This window comes from Maniola jurtina, chromosome 16 (assembly GCF_905333055.1).
Source record: "Maniola jurtina chromosome 16, ilManJurt1.1, whole genome shotgun sequence".
NCBI lineage: Eukaryota > Metazoa > Arthropoda > Insecta > Lepidoptera > Nymphalidae > Maniola > Maniola jurtina.
The window spans coordinates 13234971-13260533 of NC_060044.1; the positions used below are offsets into that span (position 1 = coordinate 13234971).

The 25563-nt window shown below is 36.3% G+C and overlaps 1 protein-coding gene and 1 long non-coding RNA gene across 7 annotated transcripts in view; both read left to right on the forward strand.

Annotated features, from left to right (window-relative positions):
• The window catches only part of LOC123873220 (echinoderm microtubule-associated protein-like 2), a 78331-nt gene that overhangs the window by 17646 nt on the left and 35122 nt on the right, over positions 1 to 25563 (forward strand). For 2 of the 6 annotated variants that reach the window (XM_045917950.1, XM_045917952.1), the window contains exons 1-2: positions 4463 to 4637; positions 23567 to 23805. The exons of 2 other annotated variants lie outside the window; for them this stretch is intronic. In XM_045917950.1, coding sequence (XP_045773906.1) covers positions 23724 to 23805 — 82 coding nt within the window. In that variant the 5' untranslated portion in view covers positions 4463 to 4637; positions 23567 to 23723. Of the gene's footprint in view, positions 1 to 4459; positions 4638 to 23566; positions 23806 to 25563 lie in introns of those variants that run through there. 2 more of the 6 variants (XM_045917955.1, XM_045917954.1) reach the window with 2 other exon arrangements.
• On the forward strand, positions 11498 to 15884 carry LOC123873232. Its single transcript, XR_006797643.1, has 3 exons — positions 11498 to 11604; positions 13065 to 13070; positions 15874 to 15884. It is a non-coding gene; the product is annotated as an uncharacterized LOC123873232 (long non-coding RNA).

The following is a 25563-nucleotide window of genomic DNA, read 5'->3' on the forward strand; positions in this document are numbered from 1 at the left end:
TCAGTCCGCTCCTATAACCGTTGAGCTATTGAGGCATTATGGAAAACTGAGGCATGCAGGTTTCCTCACCGATGTTGAGCTTCAGTGTTAAAGCGAGTTATACTTCTACGAGTTGAGATGGCAATCGGGATTTGAGGCAGGGGGACGCCCCGCACACCACCCGCAGTGGGTTAGTATTGGTCGTCCCCACTCCGGTTGCTATCTCGACCTGTTAGAAGCAATTCATCAATGCGATCGGCTGTGCTGTCAGGGCCAATTACGTCCGTGGGCCGGGAATCTAGTTCATTGATCAACATTGAATGACAATGAACCATTGATCACTCATTGAGAGCTGGAGACAGTCGCGAATGGATTCAGGGACGACCACGATCGTATTACTAATGATCTTGAGGCTTGCCCAGTTACATAAGTCCACGTTTAATATACTTGTATAATAATATGTACAGAAGTTTTTACAATTGTAGAATAAACAAAAAAACCGATTCAATATTCAAAATCATATCAAAATAAAATCATTTTGAATAAATGATTGTACACCTTTTGTTTGTCCGATTTGTTAGATTTGAAAGATGATAATATAGTGCCTGGTGATAATTAATTACGTAGACTTAAGAAGGGTCTCTCCGTCACTCGCTCCATACAAACGTAGTTCGTCTCTTATTGGAACACTAACCAATCATACTCAATGGTTGTAGAAACGTTTCGGAAACTAATATCTATGTCTGTGGTTTTCCAGTTTTCCGTTAAAATATTCGGTTTCAAAGTTACGCGGTCTTAAAAATTCACATAAAAATCTTTGAGCCCCTGTAATTTTGAAACTACATATTTTTAGAAAAATCTAAAACACCACAGGCACAGATATTAGTTATATGTCTGCAAAATTTCATAGACTTTGGTTGCTTAAAATTCAAATGAAATTGAAAAAAATACGATTGTATGGAGTAAGTGACGGAGAGAGCCCTGTTAGGTAATACTAAAGCTACGAGCTATTAAAAATATAAAATTTATTTTATTTACATATATATCCACGGGAACGAAGTCGTTGGCATCAGCTAGTGTGACATATATTTGCTCTGAGAGTATGACAGATACTGCACAAGCAAAAACCTTACATTAGCAACAAGTGTAAATTAAAAATTATTTTAAATTACTTATTATTACATACTATATTATTACACCCTCGACAATTAATGAAGGTTACAGTAACTAGAAAAGAGCTGATAACTTTCAAACGGCTGAACAGATTTTCTTGAATTATAGCTAAGAACACTCGATCAAGCCACCTTTCAAACAAAAAAAAACTAAATTAAAATCGTTTCGTTAGTTTAGGAGCTACGATGCCACAGACAGATACACAGATACACACGTCAAACTTATAACACCCCTCCTTTTGGGTCGGGGGTTAAAAAGGAATTGTAGCCCGCAAAAATGTTTGTCAAAATGCCAAGTCTACTCCGTACTCTAGGTAATAGTTACAGGCCACAGGGTAATATAACGTAATAGTGATACTCGTTACTGCATTAGAAGTCAGTGTTAAAGATGAGAAGATAATTGCAAGAAACAAGTTAAATCCTTGGGTTTATTACAATGCGATCTGTGTCACAGTCTGGTATCTGAATCTGAATTGCAAATAACTAACACTTCTATAGTTAGTTAATTACTACTTAGTTGTAACTTGTAACGGACCTTGCATGCCAGTCACCAAGGTCGTGACAAGATTATCCTGATTCGTTAACATTCCTTTTTTTTTTATATCTGGCTTTACTCTGATTAGCCAATGTCAAGTTTGTAGTTATTTTCAAGTTATTGAATCTATACAAGTATGGACTCCGTCTGCGCCGGCGCCCGCCGACATACGCACGGCGCCCCCTTAGAGTGCTTCCCAGTCAGTTCCACCACCAAAAACACCAACTAACACAAAAACCAGCCAGTCTTAACAAAAAAAAAACACTCCAAACAAGCACAGCACGCGCGCCAGCAAACGCCATTACAGACGAAGTCCAATAAACCATAAAGTGGTTACATCACACAAAAAAAATTAAAATATGTTTTAATTTTCAAAGTAACAACTATACCAAGTGGGGTATCATATGAAAGGGCTTTACCTGCACATTCTAAAACAGATTTTTATTTATTTTTATACATAATTGTTTCTGATTTATCGTGCAAAATGTCGGAAAAAATACCCGAGTACGGAACCCTCGGTGCGCGAGTTTGATTCGCATTTGACCTGTTTTCTAACCTTTAAAGTCGGTTCAAATACTTTTCCTCGTTACACATGGTTACATCTTGTAGAAGTAGAGTTATCTTTAGTTTATATCTAAACTAAAATTGTGCAACTTTTTACGTAATACAAAAAAGTATATACTTATTAGAAATTAAACTTCTACACCTCCAACGCAGTGTTTAGCTTGAACATAAATTTGCAAGTTTAAACACTTTCCATTCCGCCTATTACCATTTTACCAAGTTTCACCGACTTAAAATACTTCAGTGATTAATCTTAGTTCACAGGCCATTGCTTAATCCTTGGTTAAACCGGTACACTTTGCAAATCGATAGTTCACGTTTCTCCGTGGCGAAACGTAACCTGACTAGACTAGTGGCTATTAATGACTTTGCACTGATTTGGCCTTGTTCTTAAGAAGAACTGAAATATTACATAGGTACTACCCAGATAATGTCCGCGACTTCGTCCGCGTGGATTAAGGATTTTTAAAAATCCCGTGGGAACTCTTTGATTTTCCAAGTAAAAAGTAGCCTACGTCTTTCCCCGGGATGTAAGCTATCTCTGTACCAAAATTCGTTGAAATCGGTTACACGGATGGGCCGTGAAAAGCTATCAGGCAGACAGACAGAGATAGGTACTTTCGCATTCATAATATTAGTATGGACTAATAGATAGTCAATAAATAGTCAGTCATTTTGGTGCGGAAGAATCTGGAAATAGGCGTAATTCCAAACGTCGATATGAAATTTTTACTTTGCTGTTTTTAACTAAAAAATCCCTATCTCAAGTAAAATTGATACGCCCGGCCTCTCTCGGGGTGAGCTGCGGTTAAAGGTGAAGGCTGAAACTCAGAGATAACGTTGTTTCCGTTATATTCTGTAGAAACAGCAATATTTTAGCCTTCCCTCATGACCAACAAGAACTTAATTTACTCTTACTTTGTGTCCAGTTTAAGAAATTAGTCATAGTAACGACTAGTAACTTACGTCAAACTCATTATTTGACTAATTTCTTAAACGGAACACTTTCAAGTAAAGATTTTTATACAAACCTGTGAAGATGATACTGCCATTGGCGCAATTAGAATTCAATAAGCCTGCTTTGTCGTATTAGTTTACAAATTGCGATAAACCAAATAAAATTTGAATTTCGCGGTTAGACCCGTTTAGTGCCTTACGATTTTCTAAATTGGCTAAAGAATTGATTTTTCCTAGATAAGGTATCACTAAGCTGTTATGTAATTACACACCCAAGACTGACTTGACCACATATACATAAGGATGTCAGACGAAGGTCAGATCTTACCTATACGTGGATGTCAACATTGCATCACTCGATCTCCTTCACCGAGCCACGCGGCTAGGAGACGATATAGACATCATGTCTTTCCTATCACTCATCATTCACGTCCAATAAGGACCGTCACTCATGGAACAATAGAGCACACTTTGACTTTACTTAGACTTAATTAAAACGAGATAGATCCTTCTCTGGGATATTAAACTTAATAAAAAGTTGTTAAGCAGACGATTATAAAAATCTAATCTTGTAATATTTATGGTAAGTAACTAAAGTGATTAATCCATCTTAACGGCTAATATTATTATAATTAAGAAATAGCCGTTTTGCATAATATATTATTATAAGAATATTTTTTAATATGTATGCAAATAAATTTTAATTTTAACCGCTAAATAACTTCCATGATTAAATTATCTGCATGTCATCTTATATTGATGTGCTAACATTTTGTTTCATTTAAACCTATATAGACAATTTTATTCCTTTTTTCTGTAGTGCCTATGTAAAATATTATTTTACGATAGGTTTCTAACATAAATTAAAAAACATCCATTTGGACATCAATACCTAAATATCTAATATTTATTCAAATGGCTCATTTTGCTGTGGTATTTTTCTATTTGTCTGCTAGAAAAAATTTCAAATATTTACTTGGCATGCTATACGCACGCGCGGCATACATTTACATCCAATATTCGACTTTAAATCGAGGGGAATAAAAAGTATTTTAGATTGTACAGTAGTTGTTTGGAAACCCCATTGCATTATCCCACGCATGCGTTTTACCCTATCAACCTTCCGCCAGCAAGGTTCTATGATTTTCAGTTTTCCTGGAAAATGGACTTATCCCACTAGGTATTGAGGTTCTTTTTAAGATTTTCTCAACACTTGGAACCGTGTCATTATAATATTTAATCAGCTGCGTGTTCCCAATTGATAATTCAGTTAGTGGTGATACGTCAGCCGGTATACCTGAAGACTTTTCCTATTTTCATATAGAAAACTGTTTTTCTACTAAGGTGCTTCTATTTATCTATGATTGAGACTATAAAGTGTGAAAAGAAACATTGAGAGTGAACTTTGTGCTGTGCGGCAAAATTTTGAGGTTATTTTACGTTGTCAGGGCAACTGATTTCGTTAAAACCGTGTTTTGTTTTTGTTAGTAGCTACATACTTAAGATTCCTCTATCCGTACATAAAACACGACAGATAGATAGACAACGAAGTGATCCTATAAGGGTTCCTTTTTTCGTTTTGAGGTAGGTACGGATCCCTAAAAATCGTAATGATAGTATGTATTTACCTTTATATGTCTACACTGACTAGACAAAATGTAATTTTGGTTTGGCAGAACAACTGGTTTCGTTAAAATAATGTTTTGTTGGTATTCAAGTTACTAGTATGTATTCAAGTACACTGTTATAGGTTTCTCTATCACATTACAAAGTGAGCAAAATATCCTTCGATTATTTGTATTTTCGGTCGAAGAAAACACCGAATTTCATTTATTTATGCAGTTGAATTTGAAAGGTCATTGTAAAAGCCATCTAGAAAATGTTATTATACTTATTTTCGTAGTCAGGGCAACTGATTTTCTTATGACGATGTTTTGTTTTTCTTAAAGGAGATCATTCTAGCTCCATACATTTTTGGGCCTTTTCTGAAAGTGCCGGCCAACGAAAAAAAATGGTACGGATCGTTAGAACTAGCCATTTGGAGTAATAGTTAATATGACAAAAAAGTTGTAGGATTGCTCTGAATCAAGTTATACAAGGTCGAAGATTCGTCATTTTCAAACATTTTATTGATTTCTAAAAGTGCTGGGAAACACAAAATAATGTTAGATATTGCTAGAACTAATGATTTGAAGCAATTGTCATTATGACCCGAAGGCTGTGGGGCCATTATATGTCGTGTTATACAAGTTATACAAAAAATTAATATACTTTGTATAATTAATTGTAACCGATTTTATGATTTTGTTACTGTTCTGATTGTTTTATACGAATTTGAATACACGTACAATTATTTTGACTCCCACGAAGTGCTGGATCAGCTGCAATGTGGACAAAATTCGTTTATACATACCTGGATTGTATGCGGCCTTGTAATACTAGGTGATCTCATCCAGCCATCTCCCAAACTTCTGCCACTGGGATATCTCCGGCGAGCTCTGTGATGAATACACCATTTGGTTATAAGTACTGTTCACCATAGTAACTACGGGCTTGCTTCAGTCGATAGCTGCCCAAAGCAACCTGCGTCGATTCTTCTGTGAATCTAGGAAAGTCATTGAACGGAGGATGTTGGCTTCCATAGCCTGGAAATGAGCTCTCCTTCTATTATAATTACATATTGTTTTTGATAACAAGTTCTGCTGAACTGTTTTGCTCACTGGCCGTTCATGGATTACGTCAAGAAAATCACGTGCATGCACGTTGTTGTCTATCAGAACATGATAGCCAGCAATGCTGACAAAATCCTGAAATAATCGATCATGTTACTTAATGTCCGGTTACAAATCCTGAATAACCCTGAGTAAACAAAAATCTCTTCCAAAGCGGTCGTTAATCATTTACATTATCCAGCAGCAAATGGTAAAAAGTCTAGATTTATTGGCTTCGTCAGTAGTTAGCTGGGTTTTTACTGATGTTTTGTTACTGGCATTTGTGCCACATAACCGCACACCTCAAAAAAGAAAGATTACCTCAAGATTGTTTATGGTATCTCTAAAACCATGGACTAAGATAAGAATCCAGTAAAAATCTTCTATATCATTTAAGGTATCATTTAAAATCTAGGCATTGTAAGTTGCTGCAGCGTGTAGATTATTGTTCCATCGCAACAAATATAAAGGCTTTTAGTGGTTTCGGAACTTGTGGTTAGGGTATGATTTTCACTGAAAAAAGTAATTAGTGCTTTTCTGAAGATATATGTACACGCCTGTATCTGTCTGTACATGCCCTTTATAGATAGACTTTCTTTCTTGAGGCATGCGGTTATGTGACACAAATGCTAGAAACAAAATATTTAAATGAAACACAGCTAATTACTGACCAAACCAATAAATCTAAGCCATTTGCCGCTGGATGGTGGAAGTGATGAACAATTGCTTGAAAAGAGATTTTCGTTTGCTCAGGATTGATCAAAGTGACCGGGCATTAAGTAACGTGATCGATTATTTCATGATCGCGGTAACATCGCTAAACAGCTATCATGTTCTGATAGACAATAAAGTGATTTCCTTGACAAAATCCATGAACTGGTCAATGCGCAAAACAGTTTAGCAGAACTTGTTATCACACACAATAATTATAATAGAAGAAGAGCTCATTTCCAGGCTATGGAAGCCGACATCCTCCGTTCAATGACTTTCCTAGATTCACAGAAGAATCGAAGCTTTGGGCAGCTATCGACTGAAGCAAGCCCGTAGTTACTATGGTGAACAGTAATTATAACCAAATAGTGTATTCATCACAGAGCTCGCCGGAGATATCCCAGTGGCAGAAGTTTGGGAGATGGCTGGATGAGATCACCTAGTATTACAAGGCCGCATACAATCCAGGTATGTATAAACGAATTTTGTCCACATTGCAGCTGATCCAGCACTTCGTGGGAGTCAAAATAATTGTATGTGTATACAAATTCGTATAAAACAATCAGAACAGTAACAAAATCATAAAATCGGTTACAATTAATTATACAAAGTATATTAATTTTTTGTATAACTTGTATAACACGACATTTAATGGCCCCACAGCCTTCGGGTCATAATGACAATTGCTTCAAATCATTAGTTCTAGCAATATCTAACATTATTTTATGTTTCCCAGCACTTTTAGAAATCAATAAAATGTATGAAAATGACGAATCTTCGACCTTGTATAACTTGGTTCAGAGCAATCCTACAACTTTTCTGCCATATTAACTATTACTCCAAATGGCTAGTTCTAACGATCCGTACCATTTTTTTTCGTTGGCCGGCACTTTCAGAAAAGGCCCAAAAATAATGATCTCCTTTACCATTCTGCGCATCATAAACTACCCAATTACACATAATGCAGTTAAATTGGAGAGGTCATTGATCAGTATGAGCGCCGTCTAGACGGGGGTCATCTTTCAATCAGATCGATAGCGTTGTAATTTAATTTGTGTCTGTTGTTTTGCCAACCGGTCTTTTCCGTAAACAATTTATATGGAGTTTTGGTAAGACTTTTTCGACCTTAATTTTTTTATAACCAAGTACAAGCCAAGTACTTTGTATCTCATTGTATTTATTTGCAATTTAAGTAGTAAGGTAGCTCTCATAATTTACCTATGTTTATGTAATTTTCAATAACCACAAACACTAAAAAGTAAAAAATAATTTAAATCATTACTGAATGTATTATGTATAGAAGAGTTAATGTAGTTCTAACTTACATTTTTTGGAGGCTTGTTTATTCCAGATTTGTCAAGGTTCACTGGTTTAACCGTGAAAAGATAACAGACAGGTAGATAAACAGACATACAACTTCAGCATTTATAATACTAAGTATGGATAGCAAGGATATTACTTACCTAATAAAGAGTAAATGGGTATGTCGAACTCTATAAAAGTTAGTGCCAAAACCATGGCGGTTTGATTGGCTTGGCATTGAGCCAGGACAATGGGGTAAACAACCTCTCCGACTAACAAGTCATACCAATTCTGTAATTTAAAGGATAACATGATAACTTAAACTATCTGTATCAAATATTCAGACAACTGAGTCTAATTACTACTATGATGATGATTATCCTAATCAAAATTGTTCATAATCCAATAACAAGATTTGTTTAACGACTTCAAAGTTCTTACCTACTTTTTATTATATTCTTAATGATTTAAAAAACTAATGTAGGTTTCCTGAATGAGATAAGTACCTAAACGTGGTAATAATTTAAAGTCTCACGGCCTTAATTTATTTAATGTAAGGCCATTTGTGAATTTTGTCCAAAACTGTAAAGGCTTTTCAAATAATTCACTAAAGTCTGAGTATTACTCGTTTGTTTAATTTGAGGTAATTAGCATCTTCTTCTCAGCCCAAAAGCTAGTACAGTATTTTACTATTTATTTATTTCATCATCGTCATCATCAACCTGACATCCACTGTTGGACATAGGCCTTTTCTAAAAAGCGCCACCATACCCCGCCCTCAGCCTTACTCAGCCAGCCACTTCCCGGCAATCTCTTCATACCGTCATTCAGTCCATCGTGTTAGAGAGCGTCCCACACTCCGTTTGCTTCTACGCGGTCTCCACTCTTGGTCTCCACTCTAGGTCTCCTCTTTATTTATTTAGCGGCATGTATTACGGATGACATTATGGATAACTCTCATAGGCATGCAGGTTTTCTCACAATGTTTTTCTCCGCCGTTAAAGCAAACGACATAATAAGTTGCAAGTTGATCATACAAAGGATTTCGCAAGATTTCTACATGGGATTAATCAAGGGGCGGATCAAAAATTCCTGAAAGGCCGGCATTGCATTGGCAGTTCCTCTGGTGCTGCAAATGTTCATGGGCGGCGGTGATCACTCAACATCAGGTGACCCGCCTGCTCGTTTGCTCCCTACTTTAATTTTTTTTAAACTTACTTTGATCTACATAACAGCAATCTGTTGGAAATGAGAGTAGAGATGAAAAAAACAACGCAATCAGTACCACAATGTGCGAACTACAATAAGTTATCAACACAATACAGAATACAGATGGCCGGACAACGTGACAGCCTGGCCCGGATGATGTCATGGCCGGTGTACTCACCGTACATAGATCACGAGATTTGATTTTAAAATTATTTACCTTGTTTAGCTGAGACAACATGTATGTAGGTACTTACATGACTACGCCTAAGTAAGGCGTGGTGTGTTCAGAGCAAAACCTTACCCGTCGAGCGAACTTATTTGTGAAATGGGTGTCTTTGGAAATAGTCTTTCTATCTTCCTGTCCCTTTAAAAACCTAAAAGAAGAGCTATGTCTCATACATCCCTATCCCTGCTAATAATATAGGCACATACTATTAAATAGATAATACTATAGCAAAATGTGTTTCTTTGTTTCTTTGCTTATACGTCGCAACGAAGCAACGGATCGATTTGATTTATGCACGGGCATAGTTAAAGATCTAGAGAGGCTTCTTATCGTGGAAAACCAAAGAGGGACCCATGGGATTTTTAAACACTTAAATTCAAAATTCAAAATATTTTTATTAACCCCCGACCCAAAAAGAGGGGTGTTATAAGTTTGACGTGTGTATCTGTGTATCTGTCTGTGGCATCGTAGCGCCTAAACGAATGAACCGATTTTAATTTACTTTTTTTTGTTTAAAAGGTGGCTCGATCGAGAGTGTTCTTAGCTATAATCCAAAAAAATTGGTTCAGCCGTTTAAGAGTTATCAGCTCTTTTCTAGTTTTCTTGTAGAAAAGAAGGTTAGATAACCGTTAGATTCTTAATATTATGTCAATTGACAAATTTATGTCAAGCTGTCAAGATGCCTTCACTTGTCGGGGGTGTTATAAATTTTTAATTTACACTTGTTCAATTAAACTTTAACAATTACTTTTGAATCGTCAAGTGCATCTACCACTAGTTTGGAATGCCTTTCCTACCGAGAAGAACCAGCAAGAAACTCGGCGGTTGAAGAAATCCGCGCGAATGAAGTCGCGGGCATCATATATTTTCACATAATCGCTGAATTCCCCAGAATCATTTTAAACCATTTGAGGTCGTTGTTATGTATGTAATTCATCAGAATTTGCCCACGTCACTAATTGGTTATTTATAGAAAACAATGGAACTTAAACCTAACGATAAAATATTGAAGTACTTAAAGTATTGTGTACTTAGTGTCAAATTTCGCATCGCCATTCGTGGTGATACATCCATGGTTTATTCATGTGGTGCCGGCAGCGGCGCACGCGCAGAATTTTGATGCGCCATTTGACGTCGACGTTAGAAATTGAAATGTTTTGACTTACCGGATGTGACTAAACTAGTTACGTTCATGGTCAATGCGAAATTTTGGAACTATTCTGTAGGAGAAACTGACTGACTGACTGATATAGCAAGTGTCTACAAACTTGAGATTTAGCATCAGTCAGTCTTTTTATCGATTGAGGGTTTCTATAGGTTAAGATGGTTACTAACATAATATTTGGGTATTTGTTGTCTGATAAAATCATAATAAAATAAAGTACAGTGTAGTATCACAAAAAATAAAAATAAAAGGAAGATAGAAAGAAACCACTTAGAAAGGGTTTTCAGACATATCTATGGTTTTCAGAGATTTGATCTAAACGATAGACCTAGTTGTTTCTATTTCTTTTGATAATGCTCTTTGCCTACTGAATAGGAACTGAGTACTGACGATAACGTATAATATGACGTATTTATTATTCACCCATTTTATGATTTCTTAAAAACATCTTAAAAAGGAATGATTAATTTAACTCTACGTAATAACTAACAAGCATTTCTTTCTTTACTTAATTTTTATCTTCTCTTGTTCATGGTTTCTTTCCAACTCCTTACTTCGATGGCTCACTGCTCAGCGACCTAAAGAGAATCTTTGGAGATTCTATTCTAATCTATGGAGAATACGTTGACTTTGCGTCTCAGTTAATATATCTCTTGACTCTTAGGCTGAGATTTATAGAGCCCACTTTGACTTAGCTTAGACTTAAGACACTGTTAAAACGAGACAGCGTTATATCAATGGTATAAATCTGTCTCGTTTTAACTGAAACTTAAGTCTGAGCAAAGTCAAAGTACGCTTTATAGATCTCAGCCTTATACCTAGAGATAAAATTTTATTAGTATTTCCTTGTCATACCTGTCATGTCTCATTAACGCACCTAACAAAACAAAAAGCCTGTTTTTATGTTAATTCGAATTTGACGTCATTGCTAAATCTCTACTTAGTATAAAATAAAGTCAGTGTCTGTATGTAAGCTCAGATCTTTTAAATTACGCAACGGATTTTAATGCGGTTTTCGCCAATAGACAGAGTGATTCCAGAGGAAGTTCATACGCATAGTTTAATATTGTTTTGTTTCATGATAAAGTTACAACTCAAAACACCCGTGCGAAGCTGGGGCGGGTCGCTAGTGCAAAGTAATGCTAAAAACTTCCCAGTTGAACGCCTCCCTATCGCGTCCTAAGAGTTACAAAACTTGTTCTCTGACGTTGCGAATTCCAAACCAGTTACAAATGTTTGTGGTAACGCGGCATTCCTTTGTGCCTGGTGGGGAAAGATACTGATGCTGCAACTGATTCTGACTAACGAGACAAAACCTTTATCCAGCTACTAATCAGATTTAAGAATCATCATTATGATCAACCCATCGTCGAACCACTACTAAGTTCGAGTATCCTCTGAAAATGAGAAGGGTTTAGGCCATAGTCTGCTACGCTGGCCCAGTGCGGATTGGCAGACTTCATACACCTTTGAAAACCTTGTAGAGAATTTTCAGGTATGCAGGTTTCCTCACGATGTTTTCCTTCACCGTTTAAGCAAGTGATATCTAATAAATATTATTATTTTAACCGTTTATAATAACTCAAAATTTTAAAAACCCCTGACACAAAAACCTCTATAAGAAAACTAGAAAAGAGCTGATAACTTTCAAACGGCTGAACCGATTATCTTCGATTATAGCTAAGAACACTCTCGATCAAGCCACCTTTCAAACAAAAAAAAAAAAACTAAATTAAAATCGGTTCATTCGTTTAGGAACTACGATGCCACAGAAAGATACACAAGTCAAACTTATAACACCCCTCTTTTTGGGTCGGGGGTTAAAAACTTACAAAAATATCTCCGAAAAGTTACAGAATGAACTTATATACAATTCCTATACATTTTTTTTAATTATTGGGTCTGTCATATCGAGGAAAATGTAATCTCACGCTTGCATTCACTAAATATCACTATCGTATAGGTAGGTATGTACCTACTCGTAGGTAGGTTCCGCGCATCATAAAACTCCATACTTTCGCAAATAACTCTATTATGCCCTCAAATCTTCTCACGAACTTCGACTTTCTCACCGTGGGAAATGTGAATTGTTGGTTAGGTGTGATAAAATTACTTCTTGTACTCCGACACGCGATTGTCGGTGCTGATAAATGATTTATGCACGTGATTTATCATGCCTTGATGATGCCCAATGATAATACTTATAGCAACAACTGTGACATACTTATAGAGAAAAACTAATATACCTAAGTACATACATTGCCCAAAATATAATATGTATATTCGTTCCATATTATGTTCTGGTTCTTTAACTTTCATCATCATCATCATCAGCCTGTGGAAGTCCACTGTTGGACATAGGCCTCGCCTATAGAGCGCCACCACACCCGGGGCTCAGCCTTCCTCATCCAGCCACTTCCCGTCATCTTTAACTTCATTTAATATTATTTCTCTAGAAGGTATTTCTTAGAAATTCATAGTAACCTTTTTTTTCTCTCTCGTCTGGCTTTTACAATGATTAGCCAATGTCAAGTTTGTAGTTATTTGTAACAAGTTAGCTAAACCACACAAATATGGACCCCGTCTGTGCCGGCGCTCGCCGACATACGCACGGCTCCCCCTTAGAGCGCTTTCCAGTCAGTTTCAACAAAAAAAACACTCCAAAAAGTCATAACACGCGCGCCAGCAAACGCCACCACAGACGAAGTCCCATAGTAACCTGTATTGTCGCCTGCTGCTGCTACGAGTACGCTACGGGCTTGTAAGCTAAGCAAAACAAGCTACGGGCTTGTAACCTTAAGCATATAAGCTTAAACTAAGGCACAAAGTTGGTATATCCTGGGAATCATACCCGGAACTTTTTGCTTGTATATCAATAAACGCTGTGTCTAAAAGTCGTTTAGTGCAATTACAACGCAATAGCAATGTTATTATTTTTCAAAAATCCAATTAGCATTCGTAGCTGACTAATTGCCACTTTCGGTTTAAAGAATTTATTCTCAAAAAGAACACACTGTTCACTTACATTAAGATTACAATATACATTTCAGTACTTACACAGACGCATGCATTTACACTTTTTTTATATTATACTATATTATTAAAACTGTATCAACCTAATTATTTATTTACTACAATTTAGTCTGACTTATTAACTAATACAATTTTGAGTAATAATTTAATTTACAGATTCTATTTAAACAATATTTTCCACTATATATATTTTTAACCTATTCTTAAACTGACTAATATTTTTAGACTGCTTGACTATATCAGGTATATTATTAAACATATGTACACCCTCACACATAATATTTTTGCTCCCATAGGTTTTTGTTCGTGGTTGCCAAATGTGTATTTTGCTTTTATTTCTAAGATTATGGGTAATAGATCTTTGTTTAAATGTTATATTTGTATGTACATTTTTTGAAGTAATTTTTCTAATGAGTAGGCATGTGTTGTATGTGTATAATTGTTTTATGTTAAGCAGTTTAGTTTGTCTGTATAGGTCTTTAGTTGGTGTTAGGTATTTATAATGAAATAGTGTCTTTATTAGTTTATTTTGGGTTCTTTGCAATTTGTTAATGTGTGTTTGTGCAGCTGATCCCCAGATTTCTATCAAGTACTCCAAATGTGACTTAACAAGGGCGTTGTAAATTACTGTTCGGATTTTGTGTGGGATACAATTTGAGACTTTACGTAATGCTCCGGTGAGTGATGCTAATTTCGAACAAATTTGGTCGATATGAGAGTCCCATATAAGTTTGTCATCTAATATTAGGCCTAGATATTTTTCTTTTTTAGATCTGTTTAAAATATTGTTATTTATCTGAAGTGGTGTGTAATTAGGTATTTTTTTATTTTTGGCACTGAAAATCATGTAAGATGTTTTAGTTGTATTAATTGTAAGTAAATTATGAAGGAACCATTCATTTAATATATCTAGATCCTTTTGTGCTTGTGTTATAACTTCGTGGATAGAATGTGCAAAATAGAAGAGACAAGTATCATCTGCATAGAGTGATAAGTGCCCTGATAAATTTAAGTTTACTATATTATTTACGTATATCAGAAAGAGCAATGGTCCTAAAATTGAGCCCTGTGGGATACCACACTTCACTAATTGGGAGTCGCTTTTATATTTAGAAATTTGTACGATCTGTTGACGGTTGGTAAGGTAAGAAACGAACATATCTAGTGCTGTCCCTGCGATTCCCATGTTACTTAACTTTTGTAATAGCTTTTCATGGCTGACAGTATCAAAAGCTTTTTTTAAATCTATAAATATACCTAAACAAACATGTTTTCGATCTATGTTAGTCTTTATTTTAGTAACTACGTCAATTGCTGCAGAAAGAGTGTTTGATTTGGATCTAAAGCCATACTGCTGTTCAATCAAAAAGTTTTTCGCGTTTAGGTACTCATTCAGTCTGTCATATATTATTTTTTCAAAAATTTTGGACATCACAGGGAGCACTGATATGGGTCTATAATTACTTGGATCTGATTTTGATCCTGCCTTATGAATTGGACTAACTTTTGCAACTTTAAGACTATCAGGAAACACCCCATGTAATAGACATTTGTTAATACAATTCATAAGATCTTTGGCAATAACATGTTTAATACATTTCAGAGTTTTTGGGCTGATTCCATCAATACCGGTGCTCGTATTACTATTTAAATTGTCAATGATTTTAACTACTTCCTTTACATTGCAGGGCCTTAGTTCGCTTAAAATTATATCGTGTTGATAGGTATCTTTATACATTAGGCTATGTATTGAACTTGTATGGTATTTTGAGTGTATGTTATTTGCTAATTGTGTCCCTATTGTCAAGAAAAAGTCATTAAAAGTCTGACAAATCTTATAACCATCTGTTACAGTATCAGTAGCTGTGGTGAGTTTAGGCAGAGTAGTAGTTAATTAATATAATGGCTGCACTTTCAAAAGCCGTCCGCGTTGAAATATCACTTTCCCGCTTACATTTAAAGAGTAAGTAAATATTTCCAGCACTCTTCACTTGGGTGGTGTATTGTTATCTCAAGTGTTAGGGCCTTTACACACAGAGCGTTTTAGGCGTTATGTTTTTGAGTTTTAAAGCATAACTAAAAAAAATTAAACCCCGCCATGCTGCGGAAAACAATGAAACTAGTTTTTATATGGATATACTTGTTATAATGAAAAATGCATAGTATGTGGCGCCCCCAGAACAGACATTTATCTGGTCAAGCTTTAAATATTAACTAGTAACTGCTCTGAAACACAAGTTTTTGATTCGAGCCGCAAGATATCTTGATGCCATGGTTCCAAGTAACCATTCGTTCGAAGAAAATATAAGTATTTGTTGAATTTTGCATCCATTATGAATTCGCGTTATAGCGGATTGTGAATTGTTGAAAAATCATTGTACTTAATACGTTCTTTGTACTTGCAATGGTGCAATTTGTTTTTGAAGACGCTACGTTCGCGTCGTTTCGCGGTTTTGAGTTCGAGTCCTTGTCAACATCAGCAATAATCGCGGCGGGTAGAAAACCGCGACGTGTGCACTGTCACTAACAGTAATTATCCACGCTCAGCGCTTCACAAAATGACTGTTCCACTTTTGCAACGTTATCACCATGTAAACTGTGAGCTTGTGCAACACTGCACAGAACACTACGTTGTTAGGGTTCTGTACCAGGATGCCAACGTGACCTTATTACTAAGCCTCCGCTGTCCGTTCGTCTGTCTATCAGCGGGCTGTATCTTATGAACCCTGTTTCACTTTTGCAACGTTACCACCATTGTGTAAACTGTGAACTTACAACAAAACACAGAAGTAACACTACGTTGTTAGGCTTCCGTACCAGTAGGGTTCCAAAGGACCCTTTTACCACCTATTTACTAGGCCTCTGACTGTCTGTCAGCGGGCTGTATCTCATGAACTGTAATAAGCAGAGAGTTACAATTTTCAGTGTGTGTATTTCTGTTGCCATTGCCACTACATCAACAAAATATAATATAAGTAATAAAAACCAAGATGGCAAATTTCAAAATGACCCCATGCAAATTAAAAAAATATTAAAAAGTAAGGTGTTATATCTTGTACGATGGTACGAAACCCTTCGTGCTCGAGTCCGACTCGCACTTGACCGGTTTTAATGATAATAATCTTTGCGTTACCTCCGCTTGTGAATGTTATCAATTCTTGCTAAACCTTTAGACCGACCTGTGATTGCCGAAATAACGCAGTTCATTGATCAGTTTGTTAAATCAGCCTAATAGAATGGCCGATAGTCATCTCATCATCATCATGAACGTCGCCGGCCCACTACTGATCACGGATCTCCTCTCAGAATGAGAAAAGTTCAGGACATAGCCCGCCACGCTGGCCCAGGGCGGATTGGCTAACTTTATACACTTTGAGAACATGAAGAACTGCCAGGCTTGCAAGTTTCCTCGCTATGTTTACCTTCACCGTTAAAGCTTATATAAAGTTAAAATATATTGTTTGGAAAAAATAAAAATCATAAGGTAGAATAAGAATTGCATATTATGTACATAAGCTACTTATTACTTAATTAACTTTTACTTAGTGCTTGCGTAAAAATATATGTATTTTTGTAACGTAATTTTTTCGTATTTCGTATACCACCTCTAGTCCGCGACAGGTTGAGATGGCAATCGGAGTATGAGGCGGGGGACGCCCTGCACACCCGCACGTCATCCGCGCTCGCCCGCATCGGGTTAGCGCGGGGGCTGTGCGGGTGTGCGGGGCGTTTCCTTCCTGATAAGGTTAAGGTTCTAGATGTTGAAATTTTCACAGCGTGTTTATTTCTATTGGCGCTATAACAACAAGTAATGAAAATGTCAAAATGGCCATGCTTTGGGCCACAGAAGACTATTGTGGCAAGTTCTCATTCCGAGAGTAGAGCCGTGCTCAGTACTGGACCGGCAATGGGTTGATCATGATGATAAATTGCAGGTTTTGATTAAATAATGACTTACGTCAGATGTTACAGGAATTACACAAACTTTAAACAAGTTTTAACAAGTCAATAATATGTCGTCACTTTGACATTACAGTGTCTACCTTTGAATAATATTGGACTAAGAGCCAGCGAGTGCCAGACCTTCGTTATTTTATAAAAGCTGAAAGTTTCTCTGTGTTCCCCTTCGCTTCCCAAACACAGGAAGGAACGATCAGCGACTATGAAGTTTGGAGTATGGCGGCTTTGGGAGATAATAGGTAACAAACGTGTAAAAAATCTTACGTCAAAGTCAATTTTTTTTTTTCAATCACAATATTCACAATTACTAGCTATAAATACTTAAATATAAAAATTACAAAACAAAAATGTCATCCAAATTATTGTAAGGCAGGGTGCTCAGAACGCTGGCTGCGTTACCTCGTTGAATGGCCAGACTAAGATGCTAACCGAGGTCACTGTCAGAACTCCGGTCACCCGTGGATTCCACAAGACATATTTTTAAATAGCAAGAAACAGTTAAAAATTATTTTGCTATAATCCGCCAACAGGATAAATCTGTATGGTCAAACATGCAGTTACAAGCTAAGCACCGCTTACCTTCCCAACCAAGCAATAAAGCCAAGTTCCCAAGCAAGCACTGCCACCACCATTCACATGCAACACCACACAAGACTTTTCCACTACTCTCGACGCACGTTTCGCCCCGACACCGGAGCATCCTCAGGAGATTTTGACTTTACAATGCTGTATATATATATATATAATACCGCGCATTTGATTAGAACGTCACTTGACAATACAGCATTGTAAAGTCAAAATCTCCTGAGGATGCTCCGGTGTCGGGGCGAAACGTGCGTCGAGAGTAGTGGAAAAGTCTTGTGTGGTGTTGCATGTGAATGGTGGTGGCAGTGCTTGCTTGGGAACTTGGCTTTATTGCTTGGTTGGGAAGGTAAGCGGTGCTTAGCTTGTAACTGCATGTTTGACCATACAGATTTATCCTGTTGGCGGATTATAGCAAAATAATTTTTAACTGTTTCTTGCTAAACATGAACTTCCGCAAAGTAACGCCTGATTCTATCCAATATATTTTTAAATATTTTTTCCGGAATAGTATTAGAAATCATATCATGCATTACCAGACGCTTAGTATCGTAGCAACTCCCTGCCAGACATCCTTAAACTTACAGTCTTATTCATAAAAATCCCTTAATATAGGTTTAAAACGTTCATTAGCTAAAATGCTCATTAGGCCTATTAAACGTTTCATAACTTTCTTTATTCATAAAGGTTCAATAAACCTCTCACAACTAAATTCTCGCTATAGGCTAGTTTCGCTTTGTTATGTTGTCGTTCTGATGAATTCATAGACAAAATTGCAAAAAAACTGGGCTCTACACAGAAAAGTGACGCAGGTGTGACATTTGTTTTCGAATTTCGGTCAATTGTCTGAGTTCTGGAGGATAGTTAGGTATTATCGTTCGGAGTTTTGTTCCGATTTATTTAATTATAAAAATGGAAGGAAACAGGAAGGAATGTAGAAATTAGCGTTAGATTTTATTATACTATTTAAAAAAAAAAGATGTATTAGGTAAAAGTATGTATTAGAATTTAGATACAGTACCTGGACATTCATGGAATAAAATCCTTTTTTTTTAAATTGAAAATATTACAATAAAACTTAAAGCTAGCCTTATCTAATTACTATACAAATCATGCCCGTGTGGGATGGTGCCAAGAATACTGGCTGCATTTCCACGCTTGACAGCCAGGCTGATCCGTTGCGCAAAAAATGAGCCAGCCCTTTTTTTTACCCAAATCCTTCTCGGTTTATGTAGTTAGGTACTGAGCTGCATCACCGCCATATTTCTTACGTTAGAAGAAATCACATAACTATGTAAAAGAATGATTACATGAAAAGAAACTTCGAAATTAGGTAGAAACTTTTAGGTACCTACTTCACGACGTCCGTCCCTAGCATCTTATGGCAGTTAAAACTTGCAACTCTAGTTAATTACCACAGCCTCTCGAATCCAGAATAAATAACGTACAAATAATAATTACAATGCAATGACACTAGAATCAACCAAAACAAAATAACCTCACTTCCAAACAAATTATCAGCTGTTAAGACAAGACGGCGGTCATCTTGTTCTTTAATAAGGGTTTAAAGTAGGGTTCTGCCTGTTATAAGTTATGGAGCCGTTATTGAACACTTTTAGCACTATTGAACGTTTATGAATCATGTTTTTGAGAACTTTGCTTATAACAAGCTAATAAAGCTTCTACAAATTTTTATGAATAAGACTGTTAAACTTTAAGGGCCTATGCCCTATTGGGGGGCATGAGAGAAACGTACAGCTTTTATAAAATAACGAAGGTCTGGCACTCGCGGGCTCTTTTCTTTATACATGTAACGAGTTTATATTAACAAGACTTAATTGCATTAGCCGTCTCGAATTGAGACCCGATGACTTTTATTTTCGTTCAGGCGGCCATCTTTGATTAATTGCGAGTCATTGCACGTCCGTTACGACTGGTTTCGGTTTGTTACTTTATTGCCTATAATAAGTCATGGTTTGAAGACCACTCCTGCGCAGCAGTGACGCTATGTTATTCCTTAATATATTTGTTTTGTAGAACTTAAAGCAACGAAGCAACACCTAGTTATGTCTCTTCAATAGCGTTCTAATTGCGATATAGACAAGATGATTTTCCGGGATAAAAAGTAGCCTATGACCTTCCCTGGGATATAAGCTAACTTCTTTTTACCTGCCATTAAGCTCCATTATATAATGGCAGCATTATTGTTACTACCACCTAGCCTATGGGCTAATAAGTAATATTATTCTAGCTTAAAATTCTTACTTATGATTAATTTCTAAATCTAGTTTATACTCCAATAACTCTCCTTAGTATATTCTAATATGTACTTACAATTCATTATGTTATTGTGACCTAGATAAAAATAAAGTAGCACAAACACTATTACACAAGCACTGCATTTATGTACTTTTTAACACTAGTTCGAACGGCTTGGTTCTTTTGAGAGTAACTAAGCTAACACTGTACCAAACATCAAAATCGATTAAACTGTCGGGCCGTGACAAACTAGCAGCCAGACAGACAGACACACTTTCGCATTTATAATATTAAGTATGGAGCATAGGTACGCTGACGAAGTCGCGGTCAAAAATACGCTAGCCAAAAACTTATCTATTAACACACGAGTAAGACATCAATTTATTGTCATGTAATGGCTTAAAAGTATCCTCGAGGTAGGTAGATATTTGTTATAAAAACAAAGAAGATAATTATCAGGTTCACAAGCTAAACGTTTTTTTGTCGTGTGAGCAATTAGGTAACAAGTTGTTTAAATTAATTTACACGGGTTTTTGTTCGTGGTTTTTATATGCAACAAAAACCCGTTTTGAATGCAGGTTATAATAATAATTGTTATAATTATGTGTTTGTTAATGTATTTAATTGTTTAAGTGTTTATGCTTTAATCTACTGACAGGATTGACGCCACTTAAGTATAGTTTAGTTAAGTATGATTTAAACTTTTCCCTTGTGTTAACTTACAACTAAATTATGTTTTTTATTTATCGATAGTCGATACGTTACTTAGCTGCGTTATTTGTCAAAAATTGTATGGTATTTTTATACCCCTTCCAGGTTAGCCCTCTTCCGTCGACTGTATCATCACTTACCACCAGGTGAGATTGCAGTCAAGGGTTAGGTAACTTGTATTTGAATAAAAAAAATAAAAAAAAAGTCAAAGTGCGCCGCCCCATAGATTTCAAACCGCGAAAAAACATGCCCATTTCAATTTTAGATTTTTTTGTAATTTTGTTTCATTGATTCTTTTGCTAAGTAGTAGGTACCTAAGTACAGTTATAGATGGGTCGGCGTCGTTTCTGTATGTAAATATACTAAATATTCAAGATGCGCTTCTCACAAACGCTGAGTGTACCGTTACCACCGAATTCCTCGTTATTTGAGAAAGTGTCACGTGGAAACGGAATGTGAAATACCGAATTTGAATAATAAACAGATTTGTCATGTTATAGACTACAGGCCCATGTTTAAAAATGGGTGGGTCATATGAACCACCAGGTGACGTATACAGGACGATATAAGAGCATAAAATAATAAGTTTCAGCACTATGCCGTCACTTGTAAGCTGTCCAACAGAGTGCTGGTGAGAATTGAAAAGTGCAGGTAGAGTGAGTACATTTTGGTCATACATTTTTGTACGGCATTTTTACCATCGATAGATCCATGAAAAATAATAAGAAAGCGCGCAGTGCCGTAAAAAAATGGTGCGCCACTAAGTCAGTAAATGTTTTGATTTTCTGACAATTTCCGGGGTAAATTTGGTCATTTAATTCTGTACGGCACTAGTTTCATACTGTTTCAATACAGCCTCTAATCCATTATTCCGCAACGCCGTACAAAAATCATGCGACAAGGGGAAAAAATTGAGGGTAGCAACCCCCTCTCTTTCCGTGGTCCGGGGGGTGATTTGAGAAAGTACGGCTTTGGTTCCAAAACATTATCTAGCACTCAAAAGTACTATTAAAAATAATGCCGTAAAAAAATTAGTGTTCATTTGAATGTGTATCAATAATTATCTTAATTTCATGGTATAGGTACTTAATTTTTAAAGCTGTAAAATCATTTGACTCTGTACGGCAACTTTTTTTTTAACATGATAGTGTAAAATACTATTGTTATATAGTATTGCCGTTCAAAAGAAACTGTTCTAAAAAAAATTATAGATGAATACAAAAACTGAAATTTTTCAAATTATTGCAAAAGTTTAAATATTCATAGATTAATAAAATATAGCAATTTTCTACGCTTTTCCCTTGTTTTAAATAGTATTAAGATAAATAAATTAGGAAAAAATTATGCCGTACATTTTAATGCAGACCATATCTTTTAGGCTGATGAAAATGACGCTACCATTTTAAGGGTAGTACTTTATGGCCATCTGATACTGTACGGCATTAACATATTTTTGAAGAGAACAATTGATAATATGATAAAATCACTATGCCGTCTAACTGAAGTGAACGGGTGTGTATATAATATCCACATCCCCTACAAACCTTTGGACCAACGAAAATGTACGGCATGTAAAAAAATATTATCTATGCATAAAACACTTTCAAAATAAATTAATTTTATGTTGTTTCAAATCACCCCCCGGACCACGGAAAGAGAGGGGGTTGCTACCCTCAATTTTTTCCCCTTGTCGCATGATTTTTGTACGGCGTTGCGGAATAATGGATTAGAGGCTGTATTGAAACAGTATGAAACTAGTGCCGTACAGAATTAAATGACCAAATTTACCCCGGAAATTGTCAGAAAATCAAAACATTTACTGACTTTGTGGCGCACCATTTTTTTACGGCACTGCGCGCTTTCTTATTATTTTTCATGGATCTATCGATGGTAAAAATGCCGTACAAAAATATATGACCAAAATGTACTCACTCTACCTGCACTTTTCAATTCTCACCAGCACTCTGTTGGACAGCTTACAAGTGACGGCATAGTGCTGAAACTTATTATTTTATGCTCTTATATCGTCCTGTATACGTCACCTGGTGGTTCATATGACCCACCCATTTTTAAACATGGGCCTGTAGTCTATTACGTGTGTAAAGGTTATCTTAATTTATTTCTTTGATATGTTACAACTATGCTAACATCCTCCTGTTCAGAATTTCGAGTAGTCTTCAGTTCTTTAGTCCTTAGGTTTTTTTGTCAATCAGCTAGGCTACTTACTAATCAATTACATTTTTAAGGCGCAAAGCACACCTGCAGCGTAGAGTGGCAGCAACTAACTCAAACTAAGTTTACTTACATATTTTATTTTGGCATAGCGGAAAAATAAATGCTTCGCTCCATTCCTCTCCGTCGAACCTAAGTAAATATTAATTAAGAATTACTTAAGCATATTAACAGAGTTAATATTTTTAAGGAAATCAGTTGCCCAATATTAACTTTAATTTATAAAACTTTTTCAAAAAAAAAAAATGCTGTTCACAGAAAATTTAATTTTTTTTACTAATATGACTGCAGACATAACTATGTACGAAATTATTCTGACTTAATTTTTGTATACTAAGTATAAGCTATAAGAATCTAAAGAAGTAGGTAAAAAAGCATGGTGCATAACAGTGTGTGATAAAAGTGATAGTGTAATATGGAAGGCCATGCTGAATCCCGCTGCTCAAGAGCCAGCGACTCCCCTGGCGACACCATGAACGATGTGTATGCGGCTTGGCGTAAGTTCACCAAAATCAGCTATACTTATTATAACAGCTGTTTCATACATAAATGAGTTATTTATAACAACTGTTTCACCAGTTAATGAGTTATTTATAATAGCTGTTTGAGTTGTTGAGCTAGAAGCTAGAAGACTCAAGAGAGGAGATTCACCACTTTTGGTGAAACTTCAGAGTTTTGATCACCGCCGAAAGGTTGCCGGCTGATTGGTGCTTTACAGGATATATTTACATACATACATGTATATTTATTATAGAGATTTGACGCAGTGGTAAGCGCGGTCTTATTAGTGGGAGGTCCCGGATTTGATTCCCTTGGAATTTTATAATTTCTAAATTCCTGGTCTGGTCCGGTGGGAGGCTTCGGCCGTGGCTAGTTACCACCCTACTGCGTGCGCCAAGCGATTTAGCGTTCCGGTACAATGCCGTGTACAAACCAAAGGAGTATGGGTTTAATGAAAACTGACATACCCGTTCCAGGTTAGCCCGCTTCCAGACCCACTCCACTACATCTATTTCACGTATTTTTTATTTCGAAGAAAGCATAGTTACTTCAAAAAGGATCTTGCCCTTCCGGGTTACTAACCTGCAAATTAGCAGTTCTTAGATTATATCATGCATACGTAATCAACCATCAGTAAACCATCGACGTTTTGATAAGGTCATATCACGTAAAAATAAAACTATAGTAAAAAAGGCGGTATGGATCGCAAAACTTTATTTTTAGCTACTTACTGAACTAAAAAAACATAAGTGTCAGTTGCAAAAATATAAGAGTCAACAAAACAGAATAGAACGTGCGTCCTTCACGACCGGCTAGTTGACAAGTGTCGTGTGTTGCGACATCGCATACGCGGAGTGTCGGCAACCTACTTGTTACTATTCTGTCACCACTTCACAGAATCTTGTTACCTATGATGTTATTTTTGTTACCATAATAATTATATGTAAATTGCATAATATATAAAGGGACGTGTGCCGTGTGGCCTAGTTGTGGCAACGCATATCAATCGATTGTTATTGCTAAGCAACGTTGACCCAAGTCGGTAACTGCATGGGTGACCGACTTCAGAGGTCTGAATTTTAGGTAATTTGCGTTTCCTCCGTGCCACGGAGAGCACGTTAATCCGTCAGTCCCGGTTATTATCGCTAACATCTGATAATAACTGTAAATTAACCTAAGAGTGAAAAGAAAACAAAAAGAGTTGAAATCTTGTTCTCTTAGCCGAGTTGTATGCGAAAGAATCTGGGAACCCACCGCATTATTATCCCAAGACAACTCTTACCATTATAGGATTAATGGATAGGGGTCACAACCTTCAGTAATGAGGAATACGACTATAGAGGGAGAGAGAAAGGAGAGATTGATTGCATAACTGCCTTGTTGGTCTCTTCTCTTTTACGCTCTCGGCAGAGCAGTGTGGTCGTCATTGACTCCATCCCTCTGTGATGGGCGATGGCTGCCTTTCTTGTGCACTCATACAACGGGACGTCCATAGTAGCCTTAGGCTGTTCATTTCATCTGCCTCATACTCTGGTACCCTCTACTCTTCCTATCATGCTAAATCTTTTACTGTTACCACTATAATACTGCTATGAACTCTTTATCCTTGGATATCAAGCATAATATAAAATAAATATCTAAATAAATCATTGGCTATTTTCAAAACGAAACTGAAACTATTTTATTTATCCTCAATTAATAATGGGTTTATTGGTTGCCAAAGAGTCTTCTAGCACGACAGTGTTATCTGGAAT